The 14,510-nt window shown below is 42.4% G+C and overlaps 1 protein-coding gene across 1 annotated transcript in view; it reads right to left on the bottom strand.

The window, feature by feature from the left end:
- Positions 1-561: 561 nt before the first annotated feature.
- LOC147716994 (protein HEXIM1-like) overlaps positions 562-14,510 on the bottom strand; it is a 33,001-nt gene continuing 19,052 nt past the window's right edge. The window contains exons 2-3 of the mRNA XM_086923866.1: positions 2,165-3,084; positions 562-1,434 (exon numbers count right to left, since the gene is read on the bottom strand). Of these exons, the coding sequence (XP_086779992.1) occupies positions 2,182-3,030 (849 nt within the window). The 5' untranslated portion in view covers positions 3,031-3,084 and the 3' untranslated portion in view covers positions 562-1,434; positions 2,165-2,181. The remainder of the gene's footprint in view (positions 1,435-2,164; positions 3,085-14,510) is intronic.

The following is a 14,510-nucleotide window of genomic DNA, read 5'->3' on the forward strand; positions in this document are numbered from 1 at the left end:
ACGTGTTCCCATGTAGACCTCAGCTGATGGAGAGAGCGGGAGGATATAGGACTTGCAGTTTTTAATGGGACCAGTTAGCATGAAACAAGAAAACTGCAATCATCAGTTAAGTTCACACGAACAGTGATTATTCCACAGGAAGTTATTTTGTCTACTTACAGGCGGAGAGTCCAAGCAGTTAATGGGAGATGGGTTGTTTAAAAAGCAGCTCAGCTCCTGGGTACGAGCCCTACCTGATCTGAACTTGTTCCTGATCAGCAGAGCGTGTTCAGAGCCCAGAAAAGTCATGGTCCTTTTCAGAGAGAGATTCCAGCAACAGGGTGAAACAAGCACAAGCGTGCACGGCAGCAGGGGGAGGAGAGAGAGAAGGGGGGCCTGCGCAATTCCCTTGCAGGAGCGAGCGGCAGCAAGGCACAATAATTGATAACAAATGGCACAGCTGCTCGTTCCCGCAAGGGAACAGCCAAACATGCACACGTTGCCATTGAAAGCAATGCAACACGTGCATGTTTTTGGGCACTGCGTAGGCGAGACCGAAAAAGCGGGAAGAATAAAACCACACACTGCTAAAACATAGCTTTAATTAAAAAAACCATAACATTAGATACTACATATGTACATATTTCACATCTACCAACATTCAGGTCAATGCGTTGCTAGAGAAAGTAAAATATGGCGCCTCAAAGACCGTGTACAAACGGATTAAAAACGGCCAATAAAGGGGAGACTATACTGAGCATCAAGTATGCATTTGGCCAAAATAGGTCATCCATAACGTTTGGGAGTGTAAATCCATATTCAGAAAAGCAAACCACCAGCTCATCCACACCACAGGACTGTGCCCCAAGAAAAGGAATAAAGAAAAGAAACTGCATTGGCAGACTGGTCCTTGATGCGGTTTGTAACTCTAGGCTTTGTCCTGAAGATTGATCAGGCAGATTTGTAGTACAAAACGGTTTATGCTTTTCCTTCCAGTCGGTAAATACATCAATATGCAGTGCACTAAGTGACAAACATAAATAAGTTAATTCAACCGTCTCACCCTTCGTTTAAAAATAAAAAAGAAAATAAGAAAAAAAAATACTTAACATGGAAGGCTTTGACGACGCTCTATATTCTATATAAGTACTGGTGAACAAATAGGCAAATAAACTCGTAGCTTAATGCTTCTTCCTCTATAGCCAGGAACCTGATTTTTTTTTTTGCATCGTCACCTCTGGTAGTAGGCATCAGAATTTCCAGCAGTTTGGTCAAAGTTCTACAGGAATGTGAGCGGGATAGAAAAATCAGCGGGACCACGGGATGCTGAATCCAGAAGATGACAACTTCCATGACACAGAACGGTTTTCTTCAGCCTCAGGTTACACTGTACTTATTCCCCAATGTCAATCAACAGGGGTCCAGGGTTCACAGCCTCTTCACCCCAAACGTGACCTGTTTAAACAAAAGGCAACACTTGTATCAAATCCAGGAACTTGCAGTTTTCTTTTCTGAAGTCCTGAATCTCACAGAAATACCCAAAAATGGCAAAAGTGTTAATGAGTTGCGAGTGGCCACTCGCACCTTCAAATCCTAGAACACCATGGCCTTTAAATAACTGCACAGCTACAGTGACTGGCATGTTATAAATCCCACATTTTAATAAAGAGAAACGCACTTCTACCTTTTTTTATTTAGCTGCTTCGCTTCAGAAAACATTGACTGGGTTAAGAAATGATTGTACTCTATAATCGGTTGGATGAAAAATATAGTCTTCTTTGATGCACTGTTTACCAAAGGATTGGTGTCTGTGTCTCCACATGCCCCCACCGAAGGTGGTTTAATAAAGTGATAAAAAAAATACAATATAACATTTGACAACAGGAGTTTTCTGCTTTGACAAGTACCTCACCTCTTCCATTATAGTACAATTGCACGATTAAAACTAATGCCTCAAATATAAAATTAATTCAGAATTACTAGTGCCATGAAATTAATGTTTCAGGGCTCTACATACTCTTGATTAACTACATGCATTTACTTTGATGAGCAGCCTCTCTCCAAATGGCTACTGTGCCCAAAACTATAGCACAGTTACACAAAAAGAAATATTAGTATTATATTTGAATCAAAATTGTGACATGATTGTCAAAAGATTAGGCATGTATAGATTGACTAGTGTTACCTGGTTACAGAATGTAGCTAAGAGTTCAGATGTTGTGAGTTTTCCTTATTCAGCTTAGGAGATTCCTTCTCTTTGGTCAACCTCAGGTTCTCTTCCTTGAGGCGCTCTATTTCACGCTCCAACTCTTGCACTCGGCGATGGTCGGAAGAAACCCTCCGGCCTTGTTCATCACTCAACTTTAACAAGCGGTTCTCCTCCTCCTTTATAGACAAACACCTCTCCAGTTCCAGGTATTCCTTTATCAATTCCTGCTTGCTCATGTCCTCTAGGCTCTCGGTGTGGTACCTCTCATAGGTCTCAGAAAAATCCTTCTGCAAGAACTCTCCTCCTCCATCCAGGTCATCACTGGACATTCCCTCCCCTTCTTCATCATTGAAGTCATCCTCACTGGTGTCCTCTCTCCTGACAGCCGCTTTTCTTGGTGTGCCTTCCCCGGTCTTTAAATCTGGTTCTTTCAAATCGTGGTCCTCCATCAGGAACTGGGTGGTATTATAGGGAGCAATGGGTTGACCCTTTGCAAACATTTCTGCTCGGATCCTCGCTGCCCGTTCGGACTCCTTTTCCTCAAGTAGTTTCTTCTCTTCCCATGTCAGCTCCACATAAGGTCGCCAACGCCTCATTTTCCGATGAGCTCTTCTCCTGCGCTTGCGTTTTGATCTCCCTTCATGACAGTTGTCACCTTCACTCAAGCTTTCATTTGTCTTAGGGTCCATAGATGTAGAAAGCCAAGGTCCCCCATTTTGGCAGGCCAGCTCATCAATATTAGGTAGCTTTGGTTGGAATCCTTTCCCAGGTCTGAAATGGTTTGCAGGTCCCTGGTCACAGGAAAGGCTGTCATTGGGTCCATGGTCTTGCGGGTGTGCCATAGCAAAAGAACAATTGCTAATGGTATAAGTCAAAAAGATGAAAAGGTCACCAGCCTAGTGGTACATTGGAGTAAAAAGAGAAAGAAAAGGCAAATCAATACTAATTAAAGGATAGGTTCTCTCTCTAGAGTATCAACACCAACAGAACAAGACATCATAACTGGTCATCAGCTAAAATACAAATAATACAGCGTTTATTTGTGTAGCGCATGTTCAACTGTTGGGGCACTTTGGTGGTGAAACAGATGTTTGTCATCCAACTTAGCGGTACTCCCATACTGCAGAAAATATATAGATAAAGACAAATCCTGGAAATTGTGGTAGGATTAGCAGATTGACTGGTTGCTCGGGGAAAAACACCAATGGGGATATAATCTGAGGCTGCCGGGCATACAGGTACTTGCGAGATTTTCCATCCATGACTCAGCAATTATTACAACTAAAAATGATAAAAGGCAATAACGATTTTTAGACTAAGGTTTGGGTTGTATTTGGCTTTCTCTCATCTTATGTTTAACTACTAAGGTATTCATTACTATGTTAACTCTTACTCATATAATTTATAGCATAGCACAAATTCCGAATCATCATAAAACAACAACGTGTGTGTGCTCATGCGAAGGGCTGTTCCAGGTCAGGTTTCTCCATATCTTATTTCTGACCTGCTCCTCCAGTTCCAAGGAAGTCTGCGGCACCTAAAAATAACTTTTCTTCTCATTTTCAGCACACGTTTTAGTTACCTTTGGGCACTTGGATAATCAACAGAGGGAGATTTCCCAAAATATCAAGGTTCTCCCAACGTAATTCCACTAGGGGCGAAGTACCTAAAAAAAATTGGTCACACAACAATCCAAATCAGAAAGCATTCCAAGTTCTCCTCGGAGCCAGGAAATGTGTCCGCTTTTCCAACTGAGGTTTGTTCTGCTCATAGCAGCTGCCAAGGATAATACGTGCATCATTAGTAATAATGTAGGAGTCTTTATAAACAATGGCAACGCCAATAGGGATTACCATCATTAGGGGGCAAACTCACATTCATAGTGGGGGCAGCCCTGGTCTAAAGAACGGAGGTGTTGTAATTCTGAATTGAAGCTTACTCTATTCCTCGTAAATAATTCGGTGCATTCCTGCATTATCACTCAGGTGGGATGACTTGGACTATGGAAGTACAACCACATCACTAAATGTTTACCCGCATTTCGCCTCCGGTTACGGGATTAACGATTACGATAAATAAAAATTTTACATTCTGTACAGGATTGCTATTTTGTTTTTCACCCTCGCTTTCAATTTGATTATTCTATTGCTACTGATCTGACGGTTGATAGAAACAGCATTCGTATACAGTTCGCATCACTGTTTGAAATAGATATGGGATATTGTTTTGGCATTCCTTTTACCCTCTCTTATGGGTGCTTAGATATAGATACTAATAGATTATTGGGGTGGAATTCACCTTTGGCCTCTATTCTTATAATGTAGAATTTTCTATGCGACTGTCAACCTTTCTTAATTTTCCCCATCCAAGCTATCAGGGATTATGCCATGGATATGGATGATGACACTATCTTAACACATAGGCACTGTAGGTATGTATTTTTTCCTTCCTTTTTCTCTTTAGAATTTCCTGTGAGAATCTGCCACCGCTTTCCTAAGAAAATTCAAAGGTGTATGAGCTTTTTAATCAGGAAGAATTTCTTAGAGTTCTCATTTCATTTAAACATCTTATTTATGGTGGTCTTTTAAAACTATGTTAAGTGTTGAACTGCATTCTTGTTTTTGTATAGTTACTTCTTGGCTTAAATGAAGGCTGTTGAAATTAAGAGTCATGTCCGTCAGTTATTTGTCTGAGGTTGAACAAAAATGTGTTGATTGAATGTTGTGAAATCTGGCTTGTTAATGTGAAATTAATGCCCTTATGGTTAGTCTTATGCATGTTTTATGTTGTTTGTTGCAGCCCTGAAGAAGTTATAAAGGTGTGTGCCTTAAAAGAACGAAACTCGTTGGCTGCTTCTATGATCACATGTGGATGTTATAATAAAGGATGAAAACAAAGAAAATATAAATGGACTGAAAGTACGCTGTTCGGTGCACCTCCTTTTGTTGAATTTATTATACCAATTGCGAATTTGCCAATTCAACCATGATCGAGTTGAAAAATCTATGGTGATCACCCAGAAGTGGCAGACTTCCTGCATTAAGGCATAACACAGTGTGTCATGAACTAACTGGTTGTCCTTATTCCTGAAAAGTGGTAGCCAAACTGTCACAGCTGTAAAGTTCAAGACTGCACATGTCAAAATGCAAAACAGTGATCATAATGTTGTATTCAGATACGTGGATGTTACATCTCTACTTGCAATGTACCGAACTGGGCTAGGAGTTGTCAAAGGTTGAAAATCACCCAAACCTTCTTAACTTCGATCTCAAACCTCTAGAGGTCGACCAGAATAAGGCAGACAAACCATACCAATGCTGGCCTACTTGGAAAAGACAATCCTTTCAAATGTAATGGGGTAGTTAAATCAAATCACTCCTCCTGAAAAGTATTGTGCCACCAGCACAATCACTATCATGGAAAGAAAGAAACACAGTTTATTGGGTTCTCTGTTAAACTAATGAGGGACTATTTTTGAATGTAAACTGAAGTTTGCGTCATGTTGGTAGACTAGAAAAGATCTCAGAAACCTAGAGAGACCTTGTGGATCGTTTAGGGTTTGGCAGAGGGTAAAATTCAGCATAAATTGTTAGGTCTTCACCCTATCAGCCCTCATTAAGCTTTTCAATTCGCTACTGATGTTCATACACACACACATACGCACAAAGAAAGGGTGGACCCGTTACGCTCTTATGGCATGTACAGATGGACCTGGAAGGTTTCCCTTGCCCCTCTCACGATAGGGCTATGTGAGGGGGAAACAGGAAAGACCAAGGGCAGCCATCACTGGCTCAAACTACTCCCCAAGCACGTCTACCAGTCTGATTCAGTTTTTCTAGAGGCGTGAAGGATGATCAAACCAGATCCTCTCACCTTCCCTTACTCCATACCTCCCAGTCAAACAGTATAAATGAACAAATAGGTGGGGGATTGGTAGAGGGGGCCGAAAGATTGTTCCTAATGTATCACCATTCCAAATAAAACTGAATGTTGTGATGAGGTTCTTCCTCTCACAGTACTTCTCTGTCCATGAGAAGCACTGAGAGAGGGAGGAACTGTGCATCTGTGCGCTGCACGGAGCCCAATGCTGTATGGAAAGGTTTGTAATGCACAGACTAACAGCTCCTTCCTTTCACAATGCATTTAATGGAGAGAAAAGCATTGCGAGAAAGGAATTGTGTGCCTGTGCCCCAGAAAGTAGCCAAATGCGGCCCGATTTTCTCTTATAACTCATTAAGAGTTCTATCGGGTGATACAATTCTTGGTGAAGAATTGCATCACCCGATAGAACTCTTTGTAGTTTATATCAGGTGATACAATTCTTGGTGAAGAATTGTATCACCTGATATAAACTACAAAGATTTCTATCGGGTGATACAATTCTTCACCAAGAATTGTATCACCTGATAGAAATCTTTGTAGTTTATAACTATATACTCAGGTTCTGAGGGACACAGGTAAACCCATTATATTTAATGATTTTTTTCTTAGGCTATTAAAAAAAAAAAAGAGAGAGAGAACAAAAACTGGTGGGTCTTTGATGGGGCACACATTTGTGTGTCTGTGCCCCTGAAAGAAGTCAGAAGGGGGCCAATGCGGTTTGGAATTTTTCTTAGATTAAGAAAAGTGAGATTTCCTATTTTAGTGTTTACCTACTTGCAAATTGTTGGGAGAACAGATGTGAAATTTACTGGAGAACGCTGAAAGCTATAGATTGCTGAATAGTAGACAAAGTTCGGGATTCTGCAAGTATTAATTTGCACGGATTGCTTAAAAATTTCCCAAAGAAACTGATAGTTACACCGAAACCTAGTGAATACAAGTGGATAAAGAGAAATAGGTAATATAGTTTTCACCTGCATTTTTCTGCACAGAAAGCAGATCCACAATAATATATACTAATATGCCTGAGTCTATTTCTGTCGCATTGATGTACACGGTCTGCAGTATGTTAAAAAGCCCACCATGCCCAGTGTCAATCGAGCCGTGATTGTTTCTTTCATGGTGTATAACCACGCACCATTTGATAATGAAAAATGAATTAACAGAACATGTCGATAAATGGAATCTAAATTTTTTAAATGTACTAAAGAATCTGAGTTTAGGGATAACGTTAATCTGTACCACTCCGAATTATCCATGATGCAAGGTAAACTGGAGGAAGTATTTCAAAAAGTGTTTCCAATGACACAGACTTACGATAGAAAGCCTCAAATCCGGAGGAATTCAATATATAATAGCAAATTACCTATCATTCTGTATTGGTAATGATGTGCAAATAAGTAGCACACCTATGTGTGTGGTCTATTTATAAACTTCTTCCATTGTGCTATGAAGGAGTATCCTCTGGTCTTGAATACGGCTCAGTTTACAGTCAAATCTACCCTTTCTTATAAAGGGGAGTACCTTAATAAATGGCCAATACTAAGCAATTGTGTCTTTCCTTTGAAACAGAGTTTCAAATTTTAACTTCTGTGGTCTTAAAAAACTCTTATTTGCCAACTGTACTTTTGCAGAAAATATTGTCTTCATTAGCATACACTAAATATCTTATTCATCAAAATATTTAGTTTTCAACCGTTAAGAAATCCACGCAGGAAATTCCTTTTTCGATCACATGACTAAATTTTAAAGGTGATGCTTGAAACTATTGATAAAGTAGCGCTAACAAAACGAGTTACCAGTAGGAGTGAATCCAAATGTGACATATGTTAAGAAAGAAATTAAGGAAACAGCGTTCTCTGATTAATAGATATTATTATTATTATTATTATAATAATAATAATAATAAATAAGAGGCCATAGTTGTACTGGATAGAGGGAATGCACTGCCTTGGTACCTACAAATGACTATTCCAAATATGTCAAGGATTGGATATGGTTATTCGGTCACTCGGCAGAAGTGATTTCCCCATGTGGGGGCAATGAGAAGACATGTGTCAATAGTCTAATTTTATCAATCCAATCTGAACTGGCCAACAATGGGAGATGAAATAGACATGGGTGTTTGAGATAAAGGAGGTAGGTATGCATTATTCTAGAAGACAAAGGCCATCATCCATTTCATTATATACACAAAGCCTCCCTGCCATCTAGTATGCTTTTAACTATTGGGTGTGGCAGAAAATGGGATAATACCCCCATATTTCTGTAACCACAGACCAAAACCTAGTAAAATAGGTGTAATTCACTGTATTTTTGGTTCTAATTTCCTAAATATTTGCTCGAAAAAAATTATTTTGTTGTATGGCAGTTCAGATTACCCTAGTATATATATTTTTTTAATGCATATTTTAAGAGCCTTGCACAGCTGTGTCAATAAGGTAACATTTTATATAGGCATTTTCCTGAAATGACTGCGGACAAATAAGGTTGTGGATCCATTTGTCAGCAGGGAAAGAAAGTACTGTTCCTCCTCCAGAGTCTCATGAGAGGAGCCAGACACTCCTGGGTCTCATCCAGTCCAGAGTATCAATCTGGGCTGGATAGCACTGCCATCCCTACCATTTTTAAGAGTCGTCTCTCATTCCAAAGCACAAAAAAGGCCGTAGGCTCACAAGTGTCACAGATCCTGAGAGCAAAAAGCAAACCGTCGGACATCTTAAATGAGTAACTGTTTCATTTTAATGCAATTGTAATATTTTGCACTGGAGTTTATGCAATTGCTACATTCTCTTCCTGAAATAATATCCGTTACATTGCATGCTAATAAAGAGAAAGCAAATGTTTTATTCTAAATACTACATAAACACCATAAATGTTAAACCTCTAAATCATTTACAAAAGACTTAACTAGAATTGCACAGTAGCACAATGTATCAATTTGATTAACTGTGGTTAAACAGAAACCAAATCTGTAGTAGTGGTTCGAGATCTTTTTTTCTTAAGGACCACCAGCCTGAAGTTGTCAGTGGTGAGGCATTAAAAACCTCCTCAATGCTCCAATATGGGGATGAACAAGCATTGTAGCTGAAGATTTATTGTAGTCCACTCCTGTTTTACATGCCTTTTCCCACAGGTGCTGCTGTTTGGGGAAGATGGTGGCACCAGTACAGAAGTATGAAGTGTAATTGGGTCAGAGTGGCTTGGGGTATTTAATGGCACCTATCACAACCTTGAGTGTTCAGTTTCCTGATTTACAATCTTCAAAAAGTATTTCCTCCAAAAATACCCCTCACTTTGTTGCGAATCAGTGAGCAGATGTAGATTCCACCATCTCATTCAGGGCTACAGACTAGTGCTTTTAAGTGGTTGCAAGACCCTTCCCAAAGGTTCTATCATGTGCAGCAATAGTATACGCAGGTAGGGCTCATACCTCTTCAAGAGAGGCTGCTTGATATCCTGACAGTGATGGCTGGTTTGCTGGAAGCAGGAAAGCCTTAGATATAGGAGGGGGAATAGTGTATGCTTCTCTGACTAACGTGGGGTTCAGTGTTAGGTGGGAAACGGACATTTTAAACAACAGCACTTCATTCTGAGACTTGTAGGTTCACAAGTAATCCATACTCTAACACGATGTTCAACCGTGTGTAACAATTCTTGCTTCATCCGGTTGTGCTCTAATGATAGGATAGAAGCGAGAAGAGACGGCGAAGCCCGAGCCGAGACGCTAACATCCCGAGGAGCATGCAAGGAATATTGCAAGCATAAAGGTAAGCGCGGCGGTTCCTAAGGATAATTTGCATATTTTAAAAAACGCTGCTTAACGCTTGATCTGCGCAACCTGGTCGCGCTTTTATTTTACATTTGACCATTTTAATTTCTCGGCTTTTCAGCCGCTTTAATTCCGCCGTGTCTATGTGGGGGTAAACGGGGCATGTTAGGACATAGCTAGCACAATAATTATTGAATCTCACCGCTGTTACAGCGACCCTTTAGCTGCTTCTGCTTGTGAGGGGACATCTTGGGTGAGGTAGTGCCGGCTGCGGCAAACATTTTTGTTAGCAGGCTAGCTGCTGCCTGACGAGATAGGCTCACAGGAGGCCATTTAAGACAGACTGGCCAGGGCGCTCTCCCTGAAAGGTAAGTGTGTGGACTGTGTGGTATTCCTGTTAGTATATTGCCCGCCTGGCACATCAGTTAGGTTCATGGAACCTTTCTTGAAGGTGGTGCACGACCTTCGTTCCCGCTATGAAGGACTGGTGGTGCTTGGTGATTTTAATTTTCACTGGGAAAGGACCCCGAAAGATGGTCCGATTCAACAATTGGAAGAGGTCCTAGTATCCCTAGGTCTTACTCAGCTGGTGGGGGAACCTACACATGAGGGGTCACATGCTGGACCTGCTTTGGTCATCCTGTCCACTCTTAGCCCCGCTCGTGATCTCCCCTTGTCCCTGGTCAGACCATTATTTGATCGAAGGTCACGTTCCACTTTCCATAAAACGGCCGGTAGTCAAACCAGACTAGAAATGGTTGCGCAGCTGGAACCAGGTTAAGGCTGCAGATTTGACAGCTATTCTATCACACTCTGACTACCCCCCCCCCCCCCCCCCCCCCCCCGTTGGTGGATAATTTGGAAAGTAAAAGCACTGCCTTGGTGGCTATACTTAAGGAGGCTATTGAGGTAGTTGCACCGGCCCATAAAATTAGACTGAGGGACAAGGGCGAAGGAGCACTATAATTCAATAGTGCTCTTAGAGAGAAAAAACAAGTCCTTCGCAAATGCGAGAGAGCTTGGCGTAAATCTAGTACGCCTACTGCACAGGATGCCTATACTGCACAATTTGCAACATACAAAAAAGCCATCCGCTTGAGGAAAGCTGATTTTTATGAAGCTGCTATCTCGGAGGCGGTCAACCCGCAAAAAGAAATATTCAAAGTCCTGAATGATCTGCGTACAGTGAAAGGACCAAATCCGACTTTTAATTTGAAGGATTGTCAAGACTTTCAGGCCTTTTTTTTTTAAATAAAATAAAGGACCTGATGGTAGAGATCAGGCAGACCCTGCACTTCCTTTGCTCTATTGAGGTGCCCCTTATCTCCCAGAGACCAACATCGGGCTCCCCGCCGGGGCTGCCAGCCCTCACAAAGGAGTCGCTATTCACTATAATGAACCGAGTGAAATCAGGATCCCCAGCAGACCCCTGTACGCCCAAGATCTTCAAGCTGGGTTGGTCTGGTATGGAAGACAAAGTTCTCACCCTGTTGAATCGCACCCTGTTGAATTGCTCCTTAGAAGAGAGACTTGTCCCCTCCAACTTCAAGGAAGCACGGGTGGTCCCCCTCCTAAAGAAACCTGGTGCCGACCCTAGAAACTTAAAGAACTTTAGGCCAATCTCCCAGCTACCCTTTCTCGCTAAAATCCTGGAGCAACATGTTTAGCACTCTCTTACACACTTCGTAGAAAGCAACCATCTTCTTGAGTCTAATCAGGCAGGTTTCAGAGCTCATCACAGCACAGAATTGGTGATGCTCTCCGTGCTGGATGACCCGAGACTAAAGGCTGACAAAATAAATCCATGTGCCCTGGTCCTTCTGGACTTATCCGTGGCATTTGATACCGTGAATCACTGTCAACTTCTGTCGCGGGTTGAGGACTTAGGGATTCGGGGTACAGTCCTGGCCTGGCTGACCTCCTTTCTGAAAGATCGCTCACAGCGAGTCCAACCGTCTGACCTCATGTCAAATCCAGCTAAGTTGACATGTGGAGTGCCCCAGGGTTCAGCCCTTTCGCCCTTGCTTTTTAATATATATCTTCAGCCATTGATTACAGCCCTGAACAAGTTGGACTGCAGGGTCTATAATTATGCCGACGACACGCAAATTTTGATCCAGATCAAACACTCACCTGCGGTCTATTTGAGAATGCAAGGCATTCTCAAATTTACGATTAACTGGATGTCGGACAATTTTTCGAAAATCAAACCGGAAGTCCTGGCAGTTGACAGCAGCCAACCTATGGAATGATCTGTTCTGGCCAGCTGAATTAGGGCCATGTCCAGAACCAGCGGTAGCAGTAAAAAGCCTAGGAATCAAAATTGATGCCCCGCTATCCATGACACAGCAGGTGTCGGCGGTGGTAGGCACCTGTGTTAGTCTACTACGCCAGCTCCGGAAACTTTCCCTACTGCTGTCCGTCTCCACCCTTAGGCAGGCTGTCTCCGCTCTGATTCTGGCGCGGCTGGACTATGGTAACTCCTTATATTTGGGTCTACCAAATAACCTTCTAGCCAGACTCCAGGTAGTAATGAATGATGCGGCCAGGTTATTTTCAATAAACCTAGGCGTACTAGGGCAACGCCCTTACTTCAGGACCTACACTGGCTGCCAATTGCTCAAAGAGCTAAATTCAAGAGCCTTTGTATTGCACATAAAGCTGTCCATGGCTCAGCCCCTGCCTATATCAAGGATCGGCTGACTAAATATACACCAAACAGGACCCTGCGGTCTACTGAGGCGTGTAACTTGATGTGCCCTAGGTTCAACCTGGTATCCAAGGGCGGCAGAGCTTTTTCAAGCACGGTCCCCCGAGCATGGAACTCTTCCAGTTAAACTGAGGAAAGAAACGAATCTTCTTATCTTCAGGAAGAATCTGAAGACAGTGCTCTTCCTGGAAGCATGGGGGCCGCTGTAGTGGGTGGCGTGGTGTTCCTGCCGATGTTGTGTGTCCACTGTTAGCGCTTAGATACCTCGGGGTGATAAGGCGCTTTATAAAATTATAATAACAGAACAACCAGATCCACACGCATTGACCCATAGAGGGAACAGTCACTCATCCCACAATACTCCGTCCATCAACCTGCAACATAGTGCTGCAGGCAGCCTCAGAGGGTTACCGCCCATTTCCCACCCTTCTTGTCAGACACTAGGGATCCGTTAATTCGTCCCAATATGTCAAAGGAAGCTTTCCAGTTAGCCCCTGCTTCAACACTATGCTTTCTTGTAAGGACTAATGTCATCTCCCTTAAAGCAATGATCCTGAGAGCTATGCCCACCGCAAAAATAAGGTCACCCACTGGTTCTAGACTCAGCTCCCTACAATCTCCCCATTATTTAATGACATTATTAGGACCCAAAGAGTAGGATGCGTGGGAAACAGAATAAAAACAGGTCATGGCGACTGCATAAGGGTACATTTTTGTAATCCCCAAAAGGTGGAGTATGTTCTGCTTAATTTTTGGGCAATTGAGGCAGTGAGAAGTAACATTGCAGCTCAACCCTTGGGTTTGTCTACCCCCTGATTATGCTAGAATTCCGAGGGTTGGGCCATTGCCCTCACCTAATTGATGGGACCTCTGCCTTCTCTACGAAGGCCTTGAATCCTAGTGTCCAGTTAAATAATAGATTTGAACTATTGCCGCAGCTGGAGGATCAAGACTGACTGCCGCATTGTCACACCTGCCCTGCTGGCCGATGCTCATTACCCTACCTCTCCCAGACTTCTAAATTTAGTCAGCTGGAATATAGCAGGCGTGCGGGACAAAGTCCTAGACAAGTCTTGCTCAAAACAGTTAAGAAGCTTTAATATGGTTGGTCTACAAGACTTGTGGGCTGCCTAGGAGACTAAGTTCTTAGATAGTTTTGTTACATTCTCCATCAATGCCATACCCTCTGCACAGGGGAGACCAAAGGGAGGGTTAGTAACTTTTGTGACCTTGGCCCTGGGTGTCTCGGTGGAGAGGGTCCTCTTTGACTTGTTGAATGTATTGTGTGTTGTTTTGTCTTTGTCTAACAACCTTAGACTCCTATTTGCCAATGGGTGGCTCGATGGGTGACGCAGTCGCTTCGGAACTTTTTTAGATGGCTATTTCCAGGGTCTAGCCGAATTCACCCATATTATGTTACTAGGAGATCTTAATTTGCACCACTGTACCACTTGCGTTTTGAACGAGTATTATGGCAATCCATCTTGGGGTTCACAAAAGTTAATTTCCTACATACCCGTCAAAAAGCGTTATTAAACAGACTATTTCAGAATATAACCTTGTCAATCTTCTCTCATGGGATGGTCTCAGCGCAATCGACACAGTACCGACTTTTAAGGTTTGAGGTCACAGCACAACTATGGATTATATTTGTGTCCGCTAGTTTCTTCCATTTTCTCATTAACTTTGGGACAGTCCAGGATCCCGTAGTGAACATAATCCAAGTCTAGCTGCATTTCGTTGGGACAGCGCAAGGCATGCAATACCATGTACATAAAAGGAGCCAGTTAGTTACGTTTACAGAGCAAGGCCCCAGGATCAGTTGGGCAAGGATTGTCCCTGCAGAGTTTTTAAATAATCTGGTTGTTGATACTCAATCTGATTTGGCTAATTGTTTTAAGGAGGATGCCTTTTGGGGTCATTTGCCAATATTTGAAGAAGTAAAGTTGGGGCACACA

This window comes from Lissotriton vulgaris, chromosome 5 (genome assembly GCF_964263255.1).
Source record: "Lissotriton vulgaris chromosome 5, aLisVul1.2, whole genome shotgun sequence".
NCBI classification, from domain to species: domain Eukaryota; kingdom Metazoa; phylum Chordata; class Amphibia; order Caudata; family Salamandridae; genus Lissotriton; species Lissotriton vulgaris.